The sequence below is a fragment of the Anomaloglossus baeobatrachus genome, chromosome 4 (genome assembly GCF_048569485.1).
Source record: "Anomaloglossus baeobatrachus isolate aAnoBae1 chromosome 4, aAnoBae1.hap1, whole genome shotgun sequence".
NCBI classification, from domain to species: Eukaryota; Metazoa; Chordata; class Amphibia; order Anura; family Aromobatidae; genus Anomaloglossus; species Anomaloglossus baeobatrachus.
Window position 1 is genome coordinate 110127768 of NC_134356.1, and position 25196 is coordinate 110152963.

The 25196-nt window shown below is 45.8% G+C and overlaps 1 protein-coding gene across 2 annotated transcripts in view; it reads left to right on the forward strand.

Moving 5' to 3' along the window:
- The first annotated feature begins 10509 nt into the window (after window positions 1-10509).
- The window catches only part of LOC142301275 (uncharacterized), a 37297-nt gene continuing 22610 nt past the window's right edge, over window positions 10510-25196 (forward strand). For both annotated transcript variants that reach the window (XM_075342300.1, XM_075342301.1), the window contains exons 1-2: window positions 10510-10575; window positions 19041-19115. In XM_075342300.1, the coding sequence (XP_075198415.1) occupies window positions 10552-10575; window positions 19041-19115 (99 nt within the window). In that variant the 5' untranslated portion in view covers window positions 10510-10551. The remainder of the gene's footprint in view (window positions 10576-19040; window positions 19116-25196) is intronic.

Here is a 25196-nt window from a genome sequence, read left to right on the forward strand (position 1 = left end):
AGTGACACAATTTTTGCGAGTTGGGCTCTGCATGCCACCACATTGGATTTGAAATGAAATCTCTACAACAGAATTCAAGTGCAGATTGTAACGTTTAATTTGAAGGTTTGAACAAAAATATCTGATAGAAATTGTAGGAATTGTAGACATTTCTTTAAAAACACTCCACATTTTAGGAGTTCAAAAGTAATTGGACAAATAAACCAAACCCAAACAAAATATTTTTATTTTCAATATTTTGTTGCGAATCCTTTGGAGGCAATCACTGCCTTAAGTCTGGAACCCATGGACATCACCAAACGCTGGGTTTCCTCCTTCTTAATGCTTTGCCAGGCCTTTACAGCCGCAGCCTTCAGGTCTTGCTTGTTTGTGGGTCTTTCCGTCTTAAGTCTGGATTTGAGCAAGTGAAATGTATGCTCAATTGGGTTAAGATCTGGTGATTGACTTGGCCATTGCAGAATGTTCCACTTTTTTGCACTCATGAACTCCTGGGTAGCTTTGGCTGTATGCTTGGGGTCATTGTCCATCTGTACTATGAAGCGCCGTCCGATCAACTTTGCGGCATTTGGCTGAATCTGGGCTGAAAGTATATCCCGGTACACTTCAGAATTCATCCGGCTACTCTTGTCTGCTGTTATGTCATCAATAAACACAAGTGACCCAGTGCCATTGAAAGCCATGCATGCCCATGCCATCACGTTGCCTCCACCATGTTTTACAGAGGATGTTGTGTGCCTTGGATCATGTGCCGTTCCCTTTCTTCTCCAAACTTTTTTCTTCCCATCATTCTGGTACAGGTTGATCTTTGTCTCATCTGTCCATAGAATACTTTTCCAGAACTGAGCTGGCTTCATGAGGTGTTTTTCAGCAAATTTAACTCTGGCCTGTCTATTTTTGGAATTGATGAATGGTTTGCATCTAGATGTGAACCCTTTGTATTTACTTTCATGGAGTCTTCTCTTTACTGTTGACTTAGAGACAGATACACCTACTTCACTGAGAGTGTTCTGGACTTCAGTTGATGTTGTGAACGGGTTCTTCTTCACCAAAGAAAGTATGCGGCGCTCATCCACCACTGTTGTCATCCGTGGACACCCAGGCCTTTTTGAGTTCTCAAGCTCACCAGTCAATTCCTTTTTTCTCAGAATGTACCCGACTGTTGATTTTGCTACTCCAACCATGTCTGCTATCTCTCTGATGGATTTTTTCTTTTTTTTCAGCCTCAGGATGTTCTGCTTCACCTCAATTGAGAGTTCCTTAGACCGCATGTTGTCTGGTCACAGCAACAACTTCCAAATGCAAAACCACACACCTGTAATCAACCCCAGACCTTTTAACTACTTCATTGATTACAGGTTAACGAGGGAGACGCCTTCAGAGTTAATTGCAGCCCTTAGAGTCCCTTGTCCAATTACTTTTGGTCCCTTGAAAAAGAGGAGGCTATGCATTACAGAGCTATGATTCCTAAACCCTTTCCCTGATTTGGATGTGAAAACTCTCATATTGCAGCTGGGAGTGTGCACTTTCAGCCCATATTATATATAATTGTATTTCTGAACATGTTTTTGTAAACAGCTAAAATAACAAAACTTGTGTCACTGTCCAAATATTTCTGGACCTAACTGTATATATATATATATATATATATATATATATATATATATACACAGTACAGACCAAAAGAAGTTTGGACACACCTTCTCATTCAAAGAGTTCTTTATTTTCATGACTGAAAATTGTAGATTCACACTGAAGGCATCAAAACTATGAATTAACACATGTGGAATGAAATACTTAACAAAAAAGTGTCAAACAACTTATATTCTAGGTTCTTCAAAGTAGCCACCTTTTGCTTTGATTACTGCTTTGCACACTCTTGGCATTCTCTTGATGAGATTCAAGAGGTAGTCACTGGAAATGGTCTTCCAACAGTCTTGAAGGAGTTCCCAGAGATGCTTAGCACTTGTTGGCCCTTTTACCTTCACTCTGCGATCCAGCTCACCCCTAACCATCTCAATTGGGTTAAAGTTTGGTGACTGTGGAGGCCAGGTCATCTGGCATAGCACCCCATCACTCTCCTTCTTAGTCAAATAGCCCTTACACAACCTGGAGGTGTGTTTGGGGTCATTGTCCTGTTGAAAAATAAATGATGGTCCAACTAAACGCAAACCGGATAGAATAGCATGTCGCTGCAAGATGCTGTAGTAGCCATGCTGGTTCAGTATTCCTTCAATTTTGAATAAATCCCCAACAGTGTCACCAGCAAAGCACCCCCACACCATCACACCTTCTCCTCCATGCTTCACGGTGGGAACCAGGCATGTAGAGTCCATCCGTTCACCTTTTCTGCGTCACACAAAAACACGGTGGTTGGAGCCAAAGATCTCAAATTTGGACTCATCAGACCAAAACACAAATTTCCACTGACCTAATGTCCATTCCTTGTGTTCTGTAGCCCAAACAAATCTCTTCTGCTTGTTGCCTGTCCTTAGCAGTGGTTTCCTAGCAGCTATTTTATCATGAATGCCTGCTGCACATAGTCTTCTCTTAATAGTTGTTCTAGAGATGTGTCTGCTGCTAGAACTCTGTGTGGCATTGACCTGGTCTCTAATCTGAGCTGCTGTTAACCTGCGATTTCTGAGGCTGGTGACTCAGATAAACTTATCCTCCGAAGCAGAGGTGACTCTTGGTCTTCCTTTCCTGGGGTGGTCCTCATGTGAGCTAGTTTCTTTGTAGCGATTGATGGTTTTTGCCACTGCACTTGGGGACACTTTCAAAGTTTTCCTAATTTTTCAGACTGACTGACCTTCATATCTTAAAGTAATAATGGCCACTCATTTTTCTTTACTTAGCTGCTTTTTTTCTTGCCATAATACAAATTGTAACAGTCTATTCAGTAGGACTATCAGCTGTGTATCCACCAGACCTCTGGGCAACATAACTGATGGTCCCAACACCTTTAAAAGGCAAGAGATCCCACTTATTAAACCTGACAGGGCACGCCTGTGAAGTGAAAATCATTTCCGGTGACTACCTCTTGAAGCTCATCAAGAGAATGCCAAGAGTGTGCAAAGCAGTAATCAAAGCACAAGGTGGCTACTTTGAAGAACCTAGAATATAAGACATATTTTCAGTTGTTTCACACTTTTTTGTTAAGTATTTCATTCCACATGTATTAATTCATAGTTTTGATGCCTTTAATGTGAATCTACAATTTTCAGAGTCATGAAAATAAAGAAAACTCGTTTAATGAGAAGGTGTGTCCAAACCTTGGGTCGGTACTGTATATATATATATATATATATATATATATATATATATACATATACATATACATATATATATTATTGCAACAGTATAACTTTAAAGTCAGTATGGCAAAAAGTCCAGGGATGCAATTCACCCATTAAAGTACGGTAGATACACACAGGAAACATGGTAATCTTCCAATCGCTGACAAATAGATCCGCAATGCTACATTTGGAGCAAATCATACACTTGTAATTACTAATTTTGATTTTATGCCAAGCAGTTGACAATGTAAACAGGAGGAGCTACTAATCCACAGTGACAATATCACAGTATATAATTGGAGCTGTGGAAGGAAAGATCTTCAGATATTTGGTTTGGTATTCATCTTAGAAACCTGTAACCAATAATCTCAGCCATGAAGATTGCATTGGCCTTCCTGCTCCTGGGCATCTGCCTTGGTAAGACTTTATATTGCACTTTAAGAAAATCAATTCTAAGTCATTTTAACCTGCGGCCTAGAGACTGCTATTTTTTTCTTGTCAAACACATAAAGGTATTATATACTGTAGTCATTATGGGGTGTATAAAACAAAATCAAATATTTATTTATTCAAGATCTAATTGTAGAGAGGACTCTGCTTGTGATCATATGGTGCATGCAGATGTATAGTTAAATAGGGTAAAGAGATTACCTCCAGCTAATGCTGACATCAAAGCTGTGTGTAAAGAGCCACTTTAAAGGGAATATGTCACCAGGTTTTTGTTACCTCACCTGAGAGAAGCATGATGTAGGAAAAGAGACCCTGATTACAACGATGTATCACTTAGATTACTGGATGCAGCAGTTGTAATACAATCAGAGGTTTTAATTGTAAAATGTAACAAAGCTCAGAAAGTTAACCCCACCCACAGTGCTTATTAGCAGGTCCTGTGTACATTGTATATTGACAGCTGCTGATCAGTACTGCAGACTCAGTCTCACACTGAACTTAGTGATAATTTCCTGTTGATAAAACACTTATTGCATTGAAACAACAGCACACAGCTGACACATCCCTGAAATCAGTGTATCAGCCCATGCCTCATGTTGCCCCCTCAGATTACATAGCAAATATCTGCTTGCTGACAGATTCCCTTTAAAAGAAAATGCATATGTAAAATAAAATATGCAGAATGAAGTGGAATGTGGTTAACAGGCGCGCTGCTGTGCAATAAAGATGAATACTGGGTCTTTGATATGTGACTTTATTCAACGCATTTCGGAGTAACACTCCTTCATCAGGATCCACACATTTACATATGGTACTCTGTAATGTGGTGATCCTGGTGGAGTGTTTCTCCAAAACACAATAAAAAAAGTCACATATGAAAGATCCAGTATTCATCTTTATTGCACAGCAGTGCGCCTTTTAACCCCTTCCTCTCCATTCTGCTACTTTAAATATCCTCGATACCGGGGCTGCAGCAGCTATACTTCAGTGGTTGTGTCCGGCACAATCCTCCCAAGTGAGCAAAACCATATATTTAGGTTGCACCTTGTGTCACAGATTAGACCCTAGTGTCCTTGTTCTCTCCTCATCCAGTAAGATAAAATATGACAACTTCTCACATAGAAGAATATACTACTCAGTAAAAAAAAAGCAATTCATGTGATTATTTGGCCCTAGCCAATAGGACTCTTGTTTATCAGGAAATGAGAATAAGGCCATGTGCCCACGGGAGCTTTTTGCTGCGGAGTTTGCCGCGGAAAACCTGCGGATTTTTCTGGATTTTCCAGATAAATCCGCAGGTTCTAGCATGTACAGGCACTCTCCATGTTACCCTATGGGACTTGGGGAGTGTCTGTGTCCACGCTGCGGAAAATGCGGCTGCGGAATCCCTCAGCCGCACCTAACTGCATATCAATTATTCATGCGGATTTACTTGCGGAGATCCCGGCCCTCCGCTATGGAGATAGAGGACGGGACGTCCGCAGGTAAATCGCGTGAAAGTCCGCATGTTTCCCGCAGCTATTCCGCTGGAAAATCGCAGCTAAAAATAGCTGCGGATGCCGGTGGGCAGCTGCGGGAAAAATGCGGCCATACCTGCGAATATATCCGCAGGTACGTTCACGCACATCTGTGTATAAAAAAATTGGTCCAATTTTCCCGCAGAAAAGTGGGACGAGTGTCATGAGTGTGCCATGTTATGCAAGAGCTATGCGAGTGGGCGATCTATAAAACAGGACTATGCCATCTGTATGCATTGTGTTTTTTTTCTCAGTAACTATTATTTTACAATCATTTACAGCACCATTTACCGTGTTCTATACTAAAGAATGGTATTGTATATGTATAAAAATCATACAGCATAGGGATAGTCTGTGTGACGTCCATATTTTTTCTGCATTGGCGGCGGGACGCAGGTAAGCTGCAGTTCATCGTTCCTGGGGTATCACAGGGAGCGACATGTGCTGCCCCGGGAACGATGAACAACCGGCGCGCAGAAGGATGTGCGATTTTTAGAAAATGAGTGACGTGTCAACGAGCAACGATAAGGTGAGTATTTTTGCTCGTTACCAGACGCTCGTAGCTGTCACACGCTACGATATCTCTAAGGATGCCGGATGTGCGTCACTAACGACGTGACCCCGACGACATTTCGTTTGATATATCGTAGCGTATAAAGCCCGCTTAAGTTATTTCGATTTGTAGACAGTTCATAAGTGCAGATTGAGCACATGGTAGAAATATTTAATGTGGGAATTTCCACTTCTATTCCATAAACACAAACAATACATTGATATCCATTTCATTAATGTGTCAGAAAAATACATTACAGGGTGAACATATTACACACCTCTGCATGGACACAGACGATTATCAGAAGTCTTTTACTTATCTCCACGTTGGTTAAAAATGCTGGAAGAGACAGTAAGCGCAAATAGGGTCTTATCCTACAACACTGTCAGCAAAGGTGCACTAAGGGTAGACTCACCTCGCGTGGTTGTGAGTGTCACAACCACTGTAATGGTGTAAATATGGCTGCAGCAAAACCCACATGGAGATGCAGTTCAAATATGGAGAGAAAAGGGTTAATCAACCGTGCTGCCGTAGAAAGGAGGATCCATGTAAAAGGAATCATTTTATTTGTCTACGTGTTTCAAAGCCTTTATGGCTTCTTCCTCAGGTCAATTAAATCATATATGATTTGTCCTGAGGAAGAAGCCATAAGACTTTGAAACGAGTAGACATATAAAATCATTCCTTCTACATGGATCCTCTTTTCTACAGCAGCATGGTTTATTAACCTTTTTCTCTCCATATTTGAACTTATTTCCACATGAAATTTTTTAGTAAATTGTGTCTCAGTGTGTTAATCCTAGCTTCTAATCTATATTTATACATTTAGGCCTCAAACTGTTTATTAGCTTCATTCACTTACAGGCTCCACATGTGATTTACTGCAGCCATTTACTTAAGTCTTATTCATTTGTTATGTAACTTATTTAGCGCCATTAATTCTACAGCCCTGTACAGACATTATCATCCCTGTCCCCATTGGGGCTCACAATCAACATTCCCTATCAGTATGTCTTTGGAGTGTGGGAGGAAGCTGGAGGAAACCCCCACAAACACAGGGAGAACATACAAACTCCTTGCAGATGATGTCCTTGGTGGGCTATGAACCCAGGACCCCTGCACCGCAATACTGTAGTGGTAACCACTGAGTCATCAGTAATTTTACATATGAGTTCTATCCATATTTTTCCCATCAGATGGCAGTGTATTTTTGCAGACCAAGAAGACATGTAAGATTTTTATTCAAGTCATGGATCAAACTTGACAATGGATCAGTGAAAAAAAATGGGCTGCACTTGGATGTCATCCATGTGTGGTCCATTATTCACGGACTGTTTGATAGTAGAAGCTTGGAATCCTTCATCATTTTTTATACATATCAAAAGATCATAGAAGCCAGAGGATAAGGTGGATTATATTGCAAAACAATTTATAAAGATTTATTGAGTGATTTTTTTTTTTTGTATTAAAAAGACAGATCAATAATACATTAAGGGGTAGTACAATGACAACAGACTCCTGGCACTAAGGTATATACATAAAAGAATAAAGGTAATGGATGAACAATTCCATATCACAAAGCCAAGATAACTAGTAGGTAAAGCAACCAGTAGAATTTACATAAAACATGCAAACAGGCTACTATGGTAGAAGTTCACAGATAATGTAATAAGTTATTACAGATTACACAAGTTAACAGATAGTGTAATAAGACCCGCGTCCGAGTCCGGCACCCAAATATAGTTGAAACCGCGTGGATCCGGACTTTTACAGTTCGGATCAGCTCAGCCCTAGCTCAGCCCTAGTAATAGCATACCAAAAACTTTTTATCGAAATACAGAAAGATAAAGTAGCAGAAGTGCAGAAGAAGGTCTGGGGTCCCCCCTAGGAAGGGTAACGCGTGTTTCGCGTATCAGATAGCACGCTTCATCAGACCAGTGAGGAAACGTCAGATGAAGATCAGATCAGATGAAACTTTGACGGTAAAAGCCTTTACACCAAACTCTGATGAAACTTATTAAAAACAAAATGAAAACTCAGACCATATTTGAGATCTGCATGATTCTTACTCCCTGATGAAATACCGCTCAATCCAATGACCATGTTAATATTGTAATGTTGTTGGGTAGACAAAAGTATGACCTCCTAAAATGTCAATGTAGATCTGCTCACTCATACAGAATGTTCACTTTTTGTTAATTTTCAGTGACCGGTAATGCAAATTTTGGAACAAGGAAAATGCTGGTAAGGAATATTTATTTTGCGTATATTGTGTAGTGCATTTTGGTGATCAATAGGCTCCTACCGTTTAAATAGGTAATCGATGAAAGCCCTGATGGTCAGACGAGTCATTAAACCCAAATTAGTGGCAGTTCAAATCAATGTCGTCTAGTTACCTATTCTGCCTGGAAAATTACTTTCATGATGCCGTAAAATCACTGAAAATATTGACAAGTGATGTTTTTAATAAGCACAACTGGAAGAAAAAAACCCACATCACGTGAATGAGATTTTATAGATCTCATCCATTTTGCTGTTACTGTAAAACTTTTTGTTTCTTTCACATAATAAAATAATAAAACAAACCAAAAACACCATGGACCTGATTCATCATAGTAATTCTGCCATTTTTTTGGGGCCATGACTACCTTTTAGTTAGTGACTTTTTGATTTGCGACAAAGTTATCTCTCAATTTTCACTTTTTTAAATTTGTCTTTGGTTGTTTCATTGGGTTTATGTTGCGGAATTTCTAAATGTTTTAAACAGATTCATGAAACGCAACTTTGTTGCACAACTAGTGTTGAACGAGAAGTTGACTATTCATGATAGCTATGCTGTTAGCGAGTACTGTCCTCTACTTGCATATTCCTTATGAGTAGCAGGTGCAATGTAAGTTAATGGAAAATACTTGCTAAGTAGTGAGTAACTCGAAAGCCGTACTTTTCATGCAAGTAGTGAATAGTATGACTTTTGGGTTACTCACTACTTAGCGAGTATTCTTCATGACTTACATTGTGCCCACTACTCGTAACGAATATGCGAGTAGCAGACTACTCACTAACATCATAGCGAGTACAAATAGTTAACTACTCATTCAACACTATTCACAATTCTACTCTAGTCCTCCCCTGAAATAATATGCTAAATGCCAGGTATTTTGGCACATTCTTTAGTACATTTTGAAAAACATTCAACTTTTCCTACCAAAAAGTCACAAAACCAACTGAAGACAAAGGAAAAGACAATTTTGAGCTTTCCACAAAATTCAAAAATCGCATGTGTCATTTTCATGAATTTGACGCAAATAATATCAGTGAAAACCACAAGCCGAAAAGTAAAGTAACTTAAAAAAACCCACAAATGATGAATCGGGCCTTTTCTGGGACTACAATGACCCAGCACCAATCACATTCCAGCCTCACCAAGCCCCTACTCTAAGGCACAGAGACGAGTGAGGGTGCAGACTGCACAGCATTTGGCTAATTTGGTAACCTCACTGACCGGCCCACCTGCAGTCTCATTGCATCAGGTGGGAGTGAGATTGGGGGATAAGGAAGTTGATCAGATTGGCACCTTTACAGGAGAGTTATCATCTTGCACAGCTATTCACTGCTATGCTAACCTGCAGCCATAGCGTTGCACTCCCTTCATCAGCACTTCTCCAGCATAGGTGTCAGTCTAGCTCCAACACCTAGAGTGAGCGCAGCAGGAAAAGGAAGGTGTATGCCCCTATGAATGCAGATTAGCACAGCAGTGAATAGCTATGCCAGGGTAGGAGCTTTTTACCTCTTGTCAGTGTCAGAAATTTAGTAGGGAACACTAGAGGAGTCCCCTATTTGCCGGTGGGTCAGTCCAAGCCTGCTGAGCATTGTCATTTTGGTTGCTGACTATGTTGAGCACATGAGCCAATAACACACTTTTCTCCATTGTTGCACTAAACATAAACACCTCTAGATAGATTCAGATGCATTATCACATCAAAGTGTAGACAAGCAGAAGATGTAGTTGGGTAAAATTTTGTGCCTACATAAGCTGTTACACAGGGTGCAACAACTCCTTGCTCTCACCGACTGCCCATACTACGCCATTGAGTTCAGCCTAATATAAGTGAATGGAGCTGCAATACCATATACAACCTGTGAAAAATCAGGGAGATGTTCTGGGAAAAAGGAGCTATATATGTGTTTATCTTGTACTACCCCATTTACATCGTTACTGTCATAAAATGCTAGTGTATGCACTGGGGCTGGAGTGAATTCTTCACAGTGCAGTTAGCAATACAGCCATAAGAGGCCAGTAGAATAGTCAATGAGCAGAGTCAGCAGGAAGAGGTCAAATCAGGTCACAAAAGGGATAACCAAAGAGTAGTCAGGTTGTTTGCCAGGGGTCAGAGCCAGAATCTCACGTATGAAGCAGGAGGGAGCGTTGGAACCAAAGTCACAAACAAAGCAAGGTCAGAAGCTGGACAAACAGGTAATGTACTGGGGTTAGGGTACATGGAACGGGACAGAGGCAGACAAACAATAGAGGGCAAATACATGGACCAGGACAGATAGTTAGATAGTTAATAATCTTTAAAAAAGACAAATGTCCATCAAGTTCAACCCTTTAGCTTGATGTTTTTGATATAATGAAAAGAAAAACAGAAAATGATTCTTTTTCATTATTATAACAGTACATTTTCTTGTTATGCAGGCAATTGAAGGTAATTCTCATGCCCACTTGCTGACATTGGCTATGAACAGGTGGAATGCTATAGAGGTATTAAATATATAAAATATTTATATTGATGCACATTTATATCTAACCTATAATTTATTACAGGATTGAATTAAGGCCCCGTCACAGGCAGCGACGTATCTAACGATATATCGCCGGGGTCACGGATTCGTTTGCGACGTCATTGCGTGTGACAGCAAGGAACGACCAATAACGATGGAAAATACTCACCTTATCGTCCATCGTTGGCACGTCGTTCCTTTATAAAAAAATCGTTGATTGTTGAGCACACAGGTTGTTCGTCGTTCCCGAGGAAGCACACATCGCTACTTGTGACACCTCGGGAACGATGAACTGCAGCTTACCTGCGGCCGCCGGTAATGCGGAAAGGAAGGAGGTGGGTGGGATGTTACGTCCCGCTCATCTCCGCCCCTCCGTTTCTATTGGGCGGCCGCTTAGTGACGCCGCTGTGATGCTGCACGAACCGCCCCCTTAGAAAGGAGGCGGTTCGCCAGCAACAGCGACGTCGCTAGGCCGGTAAGTCCATGTGACGCTCCTAACGATATTGTGCGCCACGGTCAACAATTTGCCCATGACGCACAAATGACCGGGGCAGGTGCTTTCACCAGCGATATCGCTAGCGATATCGCTGCGTGTAACACCCCCTTTACACTCTTTAATTTTCTACAAAAAATCCATTTATGAATTCCTAAAGCTTTTTCACGTTCAGTGATGAAAGTAACACGCTATTTAAAGGTTTCATTTGAGATAATTTTTTTTTACTATGGGCCTAAGAACTAACCTGCAAGGTAAGGCCTGCGCTCATCTCTTTCGGATAGTGATTCAGCAGCTTCCTCTGATGTTACGTAGACAAACCAGCAGCTTATTTTCCGCTTACTCTGTTGATGGGGCGTGGCTAACTGTGAGGAGCCATCTGTCAATCAGCAAAACATCAGCAGGCACACCCTGTTGTCAGAGCAGCCTTGAAAAGCTTCTTGACGTGGAGCAACTGAATGTGATGGCTCTGAGATGGCGCTGGGTAGAACATGCAGGTACTTGAGCATTGACATGCTGCGTATCCATGATCAGGGTTCACAGCGTTTTGGATGCAGTGTGTTTTTGCTGTGTCCAAAACATTGCGTTGCACAGTACAATCACAGTGGGTGGGATGTCTAGAAATCCCATGCTCACTGTGCTTGTTTTTCCCACAGTGAAAACTGACCTGTGGTGAGGCTTCCTGAGCCACAGCATGTCAATTCTTTGCTGTGGAGACACAAGTATTCTCCACAAGGAGAGCACAGTGAGAGACCGAAACTGCCCAAACCCTGATCATGGGCATGAGCAGCTGCGGTCTCCTGCAGGTCAGGACCTGCTGCGCCCAGGACACATTGGGTTGTGATCGTATGCTCAATACCCTTAGTTTTTTACCTTGTAATAAAAAAAAAATCTTGGATAAGTAGCCTGCATCTATCTGAGAAATATGATAATTTAATTTGTTGGATTTATTCTGATTAAGTGACAATATTAAAGGAAACTAATCATAGATAATACATAAGAAGATTAAAAATTAGCCATTGCTCTTTTAGACTGTTATTATTTGACCATATCTTGTCTCATTGAAGTTAAACTAAATAATATAAAAATAAATATTTTCTATGTGTCTCAAGAAAACCAACATTATTCCTTTCTTTTTAATATCATGTGTCTGGCCTACAGCAGATGCAAAATACTAAATGAACATTAAAGAAGCAGTCCCCAGTCCCATCTAATTTTTGATTGATTAAATATGTAAATGTACATGTAATATAATGTAAGTATATTAAGATTCTCACTATCACTATCCTATCCAGTGTCCAGCACCATTACTCTATTCTTCTCAATGATGTCACCGTTCTTCAGACTCTATGGATTACAATGCGCTCTACGTGACCTGGAAGTGGCTTTTACAATTTAAGTCTATGGGGCGTCAAAGTGAGGCTCCATAGGCTTTCATTGTAAAAGAGATTTCTTGATCACACATACAGCATAGAGTGAGTCAACTAGTCTCAATTGCAGTGATGTCACTGAGAAGAGGAGCAGAACTGCACTGGACACCGGAGAACCTGGAAAGCAGTGACGTCACTGAGAAGAGGAGCAGAACAGCCCTGGACACTGAGAGAGCAATGGTAGATGAGAGTATTAATACACTCCCACTACATTATATGCAGATATTTAAGAAAAATGGATGGGAATGCTTCTTTAAGCCCACATTTTTAGCCATTTACCTGACAAAAATGGCAAAGATCAGAAAAAAATATTTCTTCAGCGCTCTATTGGGAGACCCAGACGATTGGGGTATAGCTACTGCCCTCTGGAGGCCACACAAAGCACTACATTAAAAGTGCAAGGCCCCTCCCCCTCTGGCTATACCCCCCCGTGGTATCACGGGTTCTCCAGTTTTAGCTTTGTGTGCGAAGGAGGTCAGACATTCCATGCATAGCTCCACAGATTTTAGTCAGCAGCAGCTGCTGACTATATCGGATGGAAGAAAAGAGGACACATATAGTGTCCCCAGCATGCTCCCTTCTCACCCCTGGATGGTGTTGTAAGGTTGAGGTACCTATTGCTGGTACAGGGCTGGAGCCTGACATGCTGTTTTCCTTCCACATCCCCTGGTAGGGCTCTGTGGAAGTGGGATCCTGCCGGCCTCTCAGCTCTGACGCCGGGCTCCATCCACAGACCCATTAGAACCTGATGGAGACGGAGCAGGAGTACGATCAGGGACATGGCCCTGCATCATACAGGTACTCTGTGTCCCCGGCAGGCACAGACACACTCCGGGCTGGCTGGGTGTTGTAGTGCGCCGGGGACCGCAACGTTGGAGCTAGTGTCCCTACAGATTACTGGGGGATTGTTTGTGTATGGGAACGCAGCGCCGACCCCCTCTGGACCGGGCGGCGCTGCTGTGACTTGTGGTGCGCCGGGGATCCGCCGTCCGCGCTTTTACGGCGGCGGCGGTTATAAATTGAGTCCCCGGCTTTTTGGGCCTAGGACGCCGGCAGCTCCGATTCGTTCCCGTCCCCACCCTGTCATTCAGGGTAGGGGAGAGACGCTGTTCGCTAGCAGCGACGAGGGCTGGAGCCTGATTTACATGCTCCAGCCCTCACACTAGGCACAGAGGGAAGCAGGCTTCCCGCTCTTAGCCAGGAACGCCCAGGGCCCGCCCCCCTTCTCTCTCAGGACGCCGGCAGCCATTACATGCAGTCTGGCTGGAGGAAGGACGCAAGGCTCTGGGAGACCTGGACTAGGGGCTATCTGGCGACCACACACCCGCTTTTTAAGCGGGCGGTAAGCGTTTTTTCTGTGCTGGTCCCTCTAGTGCCTCACGGTGTATTGGTGTACTGTGTAGGATATAGAGATATTGTATTTCTTGCACTGTAAGGTCGCTTCTGGCTGCATCTCCCAGATCACTCTGTGGAAGCAACAACATGCCATCCTCAAAACGCAAGGCTGCCAAGGCTAGGGCTGTGTATACTGCGTGTGCTGCATGTGGGGCTAATCTACCAGCAGGCTCCGATGACCCCCATTGTGTGCAATGCTCCGACCCGGTGCTGCTTCGCCAGCCGGAGTCAGGAGGGAGAGTGACCCAGGCTGAGACGCCTGTAAGTCCTGCCCCGGTGACAGGGACAGACTTTGCAGTTTTTGCTGATAATATGTCTGTCTCTATGGCAAAAATCCTTGAAACCTTGCAATCTATGCATGGGGCTCAGTCTTTGGGCACGGCGAGGCCTCTGTCCTCAGGTCCCCCTCACTTGGAATTAATCCAGCCCACAGGGGAGTCCCCGGCTTCACAGGCCGAGGATTATGAGTCAGATGATAGCCCCAGCCACCCTAAGCGAGCTCGCTGGGAAAGACCCTCGACGTCATCACACTGCTCAGGGTCTCAGCGCAATCAGTCTCCCTGTGATGTGTCTGATGAGAGTGATCAGGAATCCATTCCTGGAACCCCTCTCAACCTGGATACCCCTGATGGGGATGCCATGGTAAACGACCTTATCTCAGCCATCAATAGGCTGTTGGATATTTCTCCCCCAGCCCCTTCAGCAGAAGAGGCGGCTGCGGAGCAGGAGAAGTTTCGTTTCCTTTATCCCAAGCGTAAATTGAGTGCTTTGTTGGATCACGCTGACTTCAGAGAATCAATCCAGAAGCACGACGCTCACCCAGAAAGGCGTTTCTCTAAACGATCTAAAGATACGCGTTTCCCTTTCCCCCCTGAGGTGGTCAAGCGCTGGACACAGTGTCCAAAGGTAGACCCCCCGATTTCCAAACTCGCAGCTAGGTCCATAGTTGCAGTGGAGGATGGCGCTTCACTTAAAGATGCCAATGACAGACAGATGGACCTTTGGTTAAAATCTGTCTATGAAGCTATCGGCGCGTCGTTTGCTCCGGCATTCGCAGCCGTATGGGCACTCCAGGCTATTTCAGCTGGCTTAGCAAAAGTGGATGCTATCATACATCCAGCAGTGCCGCAAGTGGCGCACCTTACCACGCAGATGTCGGCGTTTGCGTCTTACGCTATCAATGCGGTCCTAGAATCTACCAGTCGCACCTCAATGGCGTCCGCCAATTCGGTAGTTTTGCGCAGAGCCTTGTGGTTAAAGGACTGGAAAGCAGATGCTGGTTCCAAAAAATGTTTAACCAGTTTGCCTTTATCTAGAGATAGACTGTTTGGCGAGCCATTGGCTGATATCATTAAGCAGTCTAAGGGTAAAGACTCCTCTTTACCACAACCCAGAAGAACCAAACCTCAGCAGAAAAAGTGGCAGCAGAGGTTTCAGTCCTTTCGAGGTTCGGGCAAGACACCATTTACCTCGTACAAAGGGACTCAGAGGACGCAAAGAAACTCAGATTCGTGGCGGGCTCACACGCGCCCCAAGAAAGCAAATGGAGGTACCGCTTCCAAAGCGGCTACCTCATGACTTCCAGCCCCCTCCCTCCGCATCGCCGGTCGGGGGCAGGCTCTCCCGCTTTTCCGGCATTTGGATGTCACAGGTCAAAGACCGGTGGGTGACGGACATTTTGTCTCGCGGGTACAGAATCGAGTTCAATTCTCGTCCTCCAGCTCGGTTCTTCAGAACCTCCCCACATCCAGACCGAGCAGATGCTCTGCTGCAGGCGGTGGGCTCCCTAAGAGCGGAAGGAGTGGTGATCCCAGTCCCTCCTCAGGAACAAGGGCAAGGGTTTTACTCCAATCTCTTTGTGGTTCCAAAAAAGGACGGCTCGTTCCGTCCTGTTCTGGACCTAAAACGGCTCAACAAACATGTGCACGCCAGGAAGTTCCGGATGGAAACCCTGCGTTCTGTCATTGCCTCAATGTCCAGAGGAGACTTCCTTGCCTCAATAGACATCAAAGATGCTTATCTCCACGTGCCAATTGCTACAGAACATCAACGTTTTCTACGTTTTGTGATAGGAGACGACCATTTTCAGTTCGTAGCTCTGCCATTTGGTCTGGCGACAGCCCCACGGGTCTTCACCAAGGTCATGGCGGCGGTGGTAGCAGTCTTGCACTCTCAGCGACACTCGGTGATCCCTTACCTAGACGATTTATTGGTCAAAGCTCCCTCTCAAGAGGCATGTCAGCACAGCCTGAATGCTACGCTGGAGACCCTACAGTCTTTCGGGTGGATCATCAACTTTCCAAAGTCGATCCTATCACCGACTCAATCACTAACGTATCTTGGCATGGAGTTTCATACTCTAGCAGCGATAGTGAAGCTTCCGCTGAACAAGCAGCGGTCCCTACAGACAGGGGTGCAATCTCTTCTGCAGGGCCAGTTGCATCCCTTGCGGCGCCTCATGCATTTCCTAGGGAAGATGGTGGCAGCCATGGAAGCAGTTCCCTTTGCGCAGTTTCATCTGCGCCCACTTCAATGGGACATTCTCCGCCAATGGGACGGGAAGTCAACGTCCCTGGACAGGAAAGTCTCGCTTTCCCAGATGGCCAAGGACTCCCTACAATGGTGGCTCCTTCCCACCTCATTGTCTCAGGGAAGATCCTTCCTGCCCCCATCCTGGGCAGTAGTCACGACAGATGCGAGTCTGTCAGGGTGGGGAGCAGTGTTTCTCCACCACAGGGCTCAGGGGACGTGGACTCCGCAGGAGTCCATCCTTCAGATCAATGTTCTGGAGATCAGAGCAGTGTATCTTGCTCTACTGGCCTTCCAACAGTGGCTGGAAGGAAAGCAGATCCGAATCCAATCGGACAACTCCACAGCGGTGGCATACATCAACCACCAAGGAGGGACGCGCAGTCGGCAAGCCTTCCAAGAAGTCCGGCGCATTCTAATGTGGGTGGAGGACAGAGCATCCACCATATCCGCGGTTCACATCCCAGGCGTAGAAAACTGGGAAGCAGACTTCCTCAGTCGCCAGGGCATGGACGCAGGGGAATGGTCCCTTCACCCGGACGTGTTTCAGGAAATCTGTCGCCGCTGGGGAGTGCCGGACGTCGACCTAATGGCATCCCGGCACAACAACAAGGTCCCGGCATTCATGGCGAGGTCGCGCGATCAAAGAGCTCTGGCGGCAGACGCCTTGGTTCAAGATTGGTCGCAGTTTCAGCTCCCATACGTGTTTCCGCCTCTGGCGCTCTTGCCCAGAGTGCTACGCAAGATCAGATCCGAGTGCAGCCGCATCATACTCGTCGCTCCAGACTGGCCGAGGAGGTCGTGGTATCCGGATCTGTGGCATCTCACGATCGGTCGACCGTGGTCACTGCCAGACCGACCAGACTTACTGTCCCAAGGGCCGTTTTTCCATCAGAATTCTGCGGCCCTGAACCTGACTGTGTGGCCATTGAGTCCTGGATCCTAGCATCTGCAGGATTATCTCAAGGAGTCGTTGCCACAATGAGACAAGCTAGAAAGTCGAATTCGGCTAGGATCTACCACAGAACGTGGAAGATTTTCTTATCCTGGTGCTCTGCTCAGGGAGTGTCTCCCTGGCCATTTGCATTGCCCAAGTTTCTTTCCTTCCTGCAATCGGGGTTAGAAAAGGGCTTGTCGCTCAGCTCCCTTAAAGGGCAAGTTTCGGCACTATCCGTGTTTTTTCAGAAGCGTCTAGCACGTCTTTCTAAGGTGCGCACGTTCCTGCAGGGGGTCTGTCATATTGTGCCCCCGTACAAGCGGCCGTTAGATCCATGGGATCTGAACAGGGTACTAGTTGCTCTCCAGAAGCCGCCCTTCGAGCCTCTGAAGGAAGTTTCCTTTTCTCGGCTGTCACAGAAAGTGGCGTTTCTTGTTGCGATCACATCGCTTCGGCGAGTGTCTGAGCTGGCAGCTCTGTCATCCAAGGCTCCTTTCCTGGTGTTCCACCAGGACAAGGTAGTGCTGCGCCCTATTCCGGAGTTTCTCCCTAAGGTCGTATCCTCTTTTCATCTTAATCAGGATATATCCTTGCCTTCTTTTTGTCCTCATCCGGTTCACCGGTATGAAAAGGACTTACGTTTGCTAGATCTGGTGAGAGCACTCAGAATCTACATTTCCCGCACGGCGCCCATGCGCCGTGCCGATGCACTTTTTGTCCTTGTCGCTGGTCCGCGCAAGGGATTGCAGGCTTCTAAAGCCACCCTGGCTCGATGGATCAAAGAACCAATTCTAGAGGCCTACCGTTCTGCGGGGCTTCCGGTTCCTTCAGGGCTAAAAGCCCACTCAACCAGAGCCGTGGGTGCGTCCTGGGCATTACGTCACCAGGCTTCGGCTCAACAGGTGTGCCAGGCAGCTACCTGGTCCAGTCTGCACACTTTCACCAAGCATTATCAGGTGCATACCTATGCTTCGGCGGATGCCAGCTTAGGTAGAAGAGTCCTGCAGGCGGCAGTGACACCCCCGTAGGGGAGGGCTGTTTTGCAGCTCTAACATGAGGTATTTCTTTACCCACCCAGGGACAGCTTTTGGACGTCCCAATCGTCTGGGTCTCCCAATAGAGCGCTGAAGAAGAAGGGAATTTTGTTACTTACCGTAAATTCCTTTTCTTCTAGCTCTTATTGGGAGACCCAGCACCCGCCCTGTTGTCCTTCGGGATGTTTTTTTGTTGTTTGCGGGTACACATGTTGTTCATGTTGAACGGTTTTTCAGTTCTCCGATGTTATTCGGAGTTAATTTGTTTAAACCAGTTATTGGCTTCCTCCTTCTTGCTTTGGCACTAAAACTGGAGAACCCGTGATACCACGGGGGGGGTATAGCCAGAGGGGGAGGGGCCTTGCACTTTTAATGTAGTGCTTTGTGTGGCCTCCAGAGGGCAGTAGCTATACCCCAATCGTCTGGGTCTCCCAATAAGAGCTAGAAGAAAAGGAATTTACGGTAAGTAACAAAATTCCCTTCATTTCATGTTCTGACCTAGTCCATTTTGTCCCGTGTACATAACCGTTGTTATAGCTGATTTCTTAACTATCCCGTCATCCTAACTCTGATGCACATGATCTCTAAAATTAATGTTCTTTTTCTCTTTTTTCTCTTGTTTTCTAGAACTGCCACAGATGTAGTGAAGCTGAGCTATTGTGCCTGCACAAGGCCTATGTACATGATATCTGCTTTATATTGGTAAGCAATTTAAAGTAGCATATAATCAATGTTTTGCATATGTAATGATAACTCATCAATATTCTAGCTGTGTTTTTTTTTCATCTCAGCTGTTTCAGTCATACATTTTGAATTCTTTCATTATAGACACCAGTATCTGCAACTTTAAGTATGACCAGAAGTTCAGAACTTAAGGCTGCTTTACACGCCACAACATCGCTAACAAGTTATCGATGGGGTCACAGAATTCTTGACGTACATCCGGCCTCATTAGCGACGTCGTTGCGTGTGACACCTACGAGCAACCGCTAACGATCAGAAATACTCACCAAATCATTGATCGTTGACACGTTGTTCATTTTCAAATATCGTTGCTCGTGCTGGATGCAGGTTGTTCGTCATTTCTGAGGCAGCACACATCGCTACGTGTGATACCCCGGGAATGATGAACAACAGCGTTACTGCGTCCTCCAGCAACGAGGTGGGAGTGCCATGAATGCGGCTGCTCTCCGCCCCTCCGCTTTTATTGGTGGCCCGCTGATTGACTTCGCTGTGACGCTGCATGAACCAACTTTTAGGAGGAAAGTAAAGTGTGGTTTTTCAGGGGGGGGTCAAAAGTTTAGGGGGGTTGGTGTAAAAGTTAGGGGGTGGTTAAGTTTTGTAGGGAGGGTGGGGACGGACTACCAGAGCGGTGCGTGTGGCCACTAGAAAAGGTCCTGCCCTGTATTGAATTGGGGTGTGGGTTGTTAGGTAGTAGTGTTGCATGTTCATAAACTGTTCGGTGTCATTTTTGCTAGCGGTAGGGAGATGGGTTCTTGGAGTTGGTGGTAAAATGGTGGTGGGGAGTTATACATCAGGTGAATGGTAACTCCCTCCTTTTTTCCTCTTGAAATGGTAATTATATGGCAGTCTTTGGGGCTCTTCAGGGTGGGGTCCCCTGGGAGTTGGTGTTATGGTTTGCTCACACGAGCGTGAAAAACAGACGAGTGAAATGCGAGAAAATCTCACATTGCACTCTGACCAATGATAGTCAATGAGGGAGAGCAGTTGGTCAGCTTTTCTCATCCAGATTCGTGAATGGGTGCGAGAGAAACACTGGACTGCACTCGGATGTTATCCAAGTACAGTGCGATATACACACAGGCTGACAATGGAGAAGATGGGAGGATTAACTCCTCCATCTCCTCCGCAGTGCCTGCCCTCAGCTTCACAGTCGCATGACACTCAGCTCACGCTCGCAGCAGAGCCTGAGCCAGGGGTCATTAGCACATCGCATCCGATGCTCTGGCATCGGATGCCATCCGCTAGTGTGAGTCCAGCCTTATGGAAATGGTTTCCTGCTAAGAGGTGTCCCCGAGTTGGTGGTCGCGGCTGGGGGCAACGCCGGATGGTTCATTACTACTATGGGAATGTCCGCCAGATTTTGGAGCTCCAAGAACCCTCCTCGCATAAACAAAGTTATGCTATTTATTTATTGTTATGTTTGTTTAATAAATGGCCGATTTGGCCAATTTATCCAAGAAGGTGTCATGTTCATTGGAAGGGGAATCCGTGGGAAAAAAGTAAAATCTTAGTGGGTTGGTTGTAGTCGGGAAGGAAGCGTATACAATAGTGCAGTGATGAAGTGCTGTGCACACATTGCTTCTTTCCTTACAGTTTTGGGTGCAGAGAAAATCTGCAGCATATCAATTGCGGGTGCATTTTTTCCTGTGTTTTTTTAGCCCTTCCATGCACATATTAACAAAAAGACACATGGCAAAAATGCACCAAAAAAAACGCACCGAAAATGCATAAAAAAGCTCCAAACATGCATGTATTTTTTGGTGCATTTTCTGCCACTTAATCTGCAGCGTGCACATATACCATTAGATACTGCTTGTTACGGTTGCTGCGAGCACTGGAGACTATGTCCAGATTTCTTGCTACTGCACATGTGCGAGCGCTGGAGACTAAGTCCAGATTTCTTGCTACTGCACATGTGCGAGCGCTGGAGACTAAGTCCAGATTTCTTGCTACTGCACATGTGCGAGCGCTGGAGACTAAGTCCAGATTTCTTGCTACTGCACATGTGCGAGCGCTGGAGACTAAGTCCAGATTTCTTGCTACTGCACATGTGCGAGCGCCGGAGACTAAGTCCAATCTTGGAGCCATTGCACATGTGCGGGTGACATCATCGCTGACACGAGGTCACATGTCTCTGACACCTTCTATGCCGATTGGTCGCTGGTCATGTGCTTGTGACGTCTTGCTCGGTGATAGGCCAGCATGACGTCACTCCTGTCGTTCTGGCAGCGGATTGGCTCTGGTGTCCTCCATCTTGGATGAGGCACAGAGTCTATATAAGACCCTGACACACGCCGCATGGTGCTCAGTCCTCTTGGTTCATGCATATGAGTAGACGCTCTGTGCGCGTTCCTCTAGGCATTCCTCTGTCTATGCTAGGTGAGCGCTACTGGCAGGGTAGCGTTCTTATACCTTACAGCTTCGGCTGCTGTCCGTATCCTTACCTCTTAGGGGAGCGGACATAGGCAGGTGCCTGAGGCACATGGTCTGGCTGGGCCTTGTGATTCTACTCGTAGGTGGACGTTGCCGCTAGGGTAACGTTCCTTATACTGCGTCTGGCAGTTGTTCGTATCCTCGCACACTAGGGGAGCGAACAGAGGTAGGAGCTTTGTGCGGCTTACGCTGCTGTTCGTCTCTTTTGCACCACTAGAAGAGCGGACCTAGGCAGGTGCCATATCTAGTGGTTCGTGTCCTCGCACACTAGTGGAGCGAACGCAGGTAGGAGCTTTGTGCGGCTTACGCTGCTGTTCGTCTCTTTTGCACCACTAGAAGAGCGGACCTAGGTAGGTGCCATTTCGCACACATTGCCTTTGTCTCTGTGATTATTAACAGAGATCATTCCACACACCCTCCAAGTAAGGGAGGAATTGCTTTACTTACTTATTATATCCTTCTGTGAGTTAACAGAGGTATTGCACTCTGCCATAGTCTGCAGCAAAGTCTTTGCACGGTGGACCCTGACTGTCTGATACTCCTTTCAGTTATTATCAGACAGCCCCCCGTAACATTAGGACTGAGCCAAGGGTCTGGCAGTTATGGCAGAATATCAGCAGTTACACCGTTACATACAAGTACTTGAGTCACGGCTCAAGAGTATAGAGGATAAACCTCAGACCATGGTGACATCTGCACATGATCCTCGACTTGCTCTGCCAAACAGATATTCTGGCGATGCCAGATCATGTCGTGGTTTCATTAGTCAGTGTCAGATACACGTAGAGGTCAACTCTTCTCGCTTCTCTACGGAGAGGTCCAGAGTAGGCTTTATCATCTCCTTACTTCAGGACAAAGCCTTAGAATGGGCGACTCCCCTATGGGAGCGCTCTGATGTGGTTACTCTGAGACATCAAGACTTTCTTGATGCTCTTAAGGCGGTATTCATGGGTCCGCAGGTTACCCATGATGCGGCCCTGAGACTGTTAGATCTATCTCAGGGTTCGTTATCCACTAGTTCTTATGCCATAGACCTTATCCCAGGTTCGGTTCCACCTAAAGGCAGGGTTTACCCCCTGTCGATACCTGAGTCGGAGGCCATGTCGACCTATATAAGAGAGAGTTTAGAGAAGGGGTTCATTCGTAAGTCTGTCTCTCCCGCGGGAGCTGGGTTTTTCTTTGTTCGGAAGAAAGAGGGTGATTTGCGTCCCTGCATAGATTACAGGGGTCTCAACGCAATCACAATAAAGAACAAATACCCATTACCTTTAATTTCGGAGCTCTTTGACAGACTGAGAGGAGCTCAAGTTTTTACGAAGTTGGATCTGCGGGGTGCGTATAACTTGGTACGAATTCGAAAGGGTGACGAATGGAAGACCGCTTTTAACACCCGAGACGGTCACTATGAATACCTCGTCATGCCTTTTGGGTTATGTAATGCACCCGCAGTATTTCAGGACTTCGTAAACGATGTGTTCAGGGATTTACTGTTATCCTCAGTAGTGGTGTATCTGGACGACATCCTGATTTTTTCTCCTGATCTGGAGACTCATCGTCAGGATGTCGTTCGTGTCCTTTCCCGTTTAAGGGAGCACTCATTGTTTGCTAAACTCGAGAAATGTGTATTCGAGCAGTCCTCATTGCCTTTTTTGGGTTACATTATCTCACAAGAGGGTCTGGCTATGGATCCTGCGAAGCTCTCTGCTGTCCTGCAATGGTCCGAACCTCATTCCTTGAAGGCGGTGCAACGCTTCTTAGGATTCATAAATTATTACAGGCAGTTCATACCCCATTTTTCTACTTTGGTGGCCCCTTTGGTGGCCTTGACTAAGAAAGGTGCTAATCCCAAAGCCTGGTCTACTGAGACATCTCAGGCTTTTGAGGCAGTAAAAAGACACTTTTCAACTGCTCCCGTTCTTCAAAGACCCGATGAGAATAAGCCCTTCCTTTTAGAGGTTGATGCCTCTTCAGTGGGTGCTGGTGCGGTCTTGTATCAAAAGAACGGTGCAGGTAGAAAAAGGCCGTGTTTCTTCTTTGCTAAAACCTTTTCACCAGCAGAGAGAAACTATACCATTGGGGATAGGGAACTGCTCGCCTTGAGATTAGCCTTGGAGGAGTGGCGTCACTTGCTGGAAGGAGCGAAACATCCTTTCCAGGTCTATACAGACCATAAGAATCTGACGTACTTACAAACCGCTCAGCGTCTGAATCCTCGCCAAGCCCGCTGGTCCTTGTTTTTCTCCCGCTTTCACTTCTCCATCAACTATCTGTTTGGGAGTAAGAATAACAAGGCAGACGCCCTGTCTCGCTCTATGCTTTCTACCCAGGAAGAGATTGACGAACCTCGTCTTATCCTTCCCTCCAGGGTTTTTCATACGCTCTCCCCTGTGACGTTAGACCAAATCCCACCGGGCAAGACCTTTGTTCCGCCTGATCGACAGAATGATATACTGTCATGGGCCCACACCTCAAAGGTGGGTGGGCATTTTGGTATTAGGCGGACACGAGAGTTACTGGAGAGGTGGTATTGGTGGCCACACTTAGCCAGCCACGTCAAGAGATATGTCGGTTCCTGCTACTCGTGTGCTCGCAACCGTCCATTACGGCAGAGACCGGCTGGGCTCTTGCATCCTTTACCAGTGCCAGATAGACCATGGGAGGTGGTAGGCATGGACTTTGTGGGTGATCTTCCATGTTCACAGGGACATAGATTTGTGTGGGTCATTACGGACCATTTCTCCCGGATGGTTCATCTCGTACCGTTATCGAGAATCCCATCTTCCAGGGTACTAGCCAAACTATTCCTCAAGCATGTCTTTAGGCTTCACGGGATGCCAGATCGTATCATTTGTGATAGAGGCCCGCAATTTACTTCCCGTTTCTGGCGAGATCTTTGTAGCCTTCTGCAAATTGAGTTGAATCTCTCTTCGGCATACCATCCGGAGACTAATGGTTTGGTTGAACGTACCAATCAATCTATGATTATATACCTTTGTTGCTGAGAACCACGATAACTGGTCCTCCCTCCTACCCTGGGCAGAATTTGCCCTTAACAATTCGCTGGCTGAGGCCACTGGGCAGACACCGTTCGTACTCAATAATGGGCAACACCCTAGGGTACCAGTACCGTTTCCCGCTGCTGCACCTCCTCCTCTTGTGGCCGACTGGGCAACTAATGCCAGAGAGGTTTGGGATCGGACTCAAGAGTCGATCCAAGCAGCTAAGGACCGTATGAAGACGGTGTCCGATCGGTTTCGTCGCCCGGCTCCTGTCTTTTCTCCAGGGGACTTTGTGTGGCTCTCTGCAAAACACGTGAGACTTAGAGTGAGCTCTGTCAAATTTGCTCCTCGCTTCCTGGGTCCTTATGAGGTTCTTCGACAGGTAAATCCTGTAGTCTATCAATTGAAGTTACCTGTCCATCTTAGGATTCATGACAAATTCCATGTCTCACTGCTAAAGCCGGCTATTTTACCTCACGCTCGTGAAGTGCACTCTCCTGCCTCTGATTCCTCTCGCTCTAGCTATGAGGTACGAGCCATAGTTGGTTCTAAGATGGTTAGAGGGCGCAGGTTCTTCTTGATAGATTGGGAGGGCTATGGCCCGGAA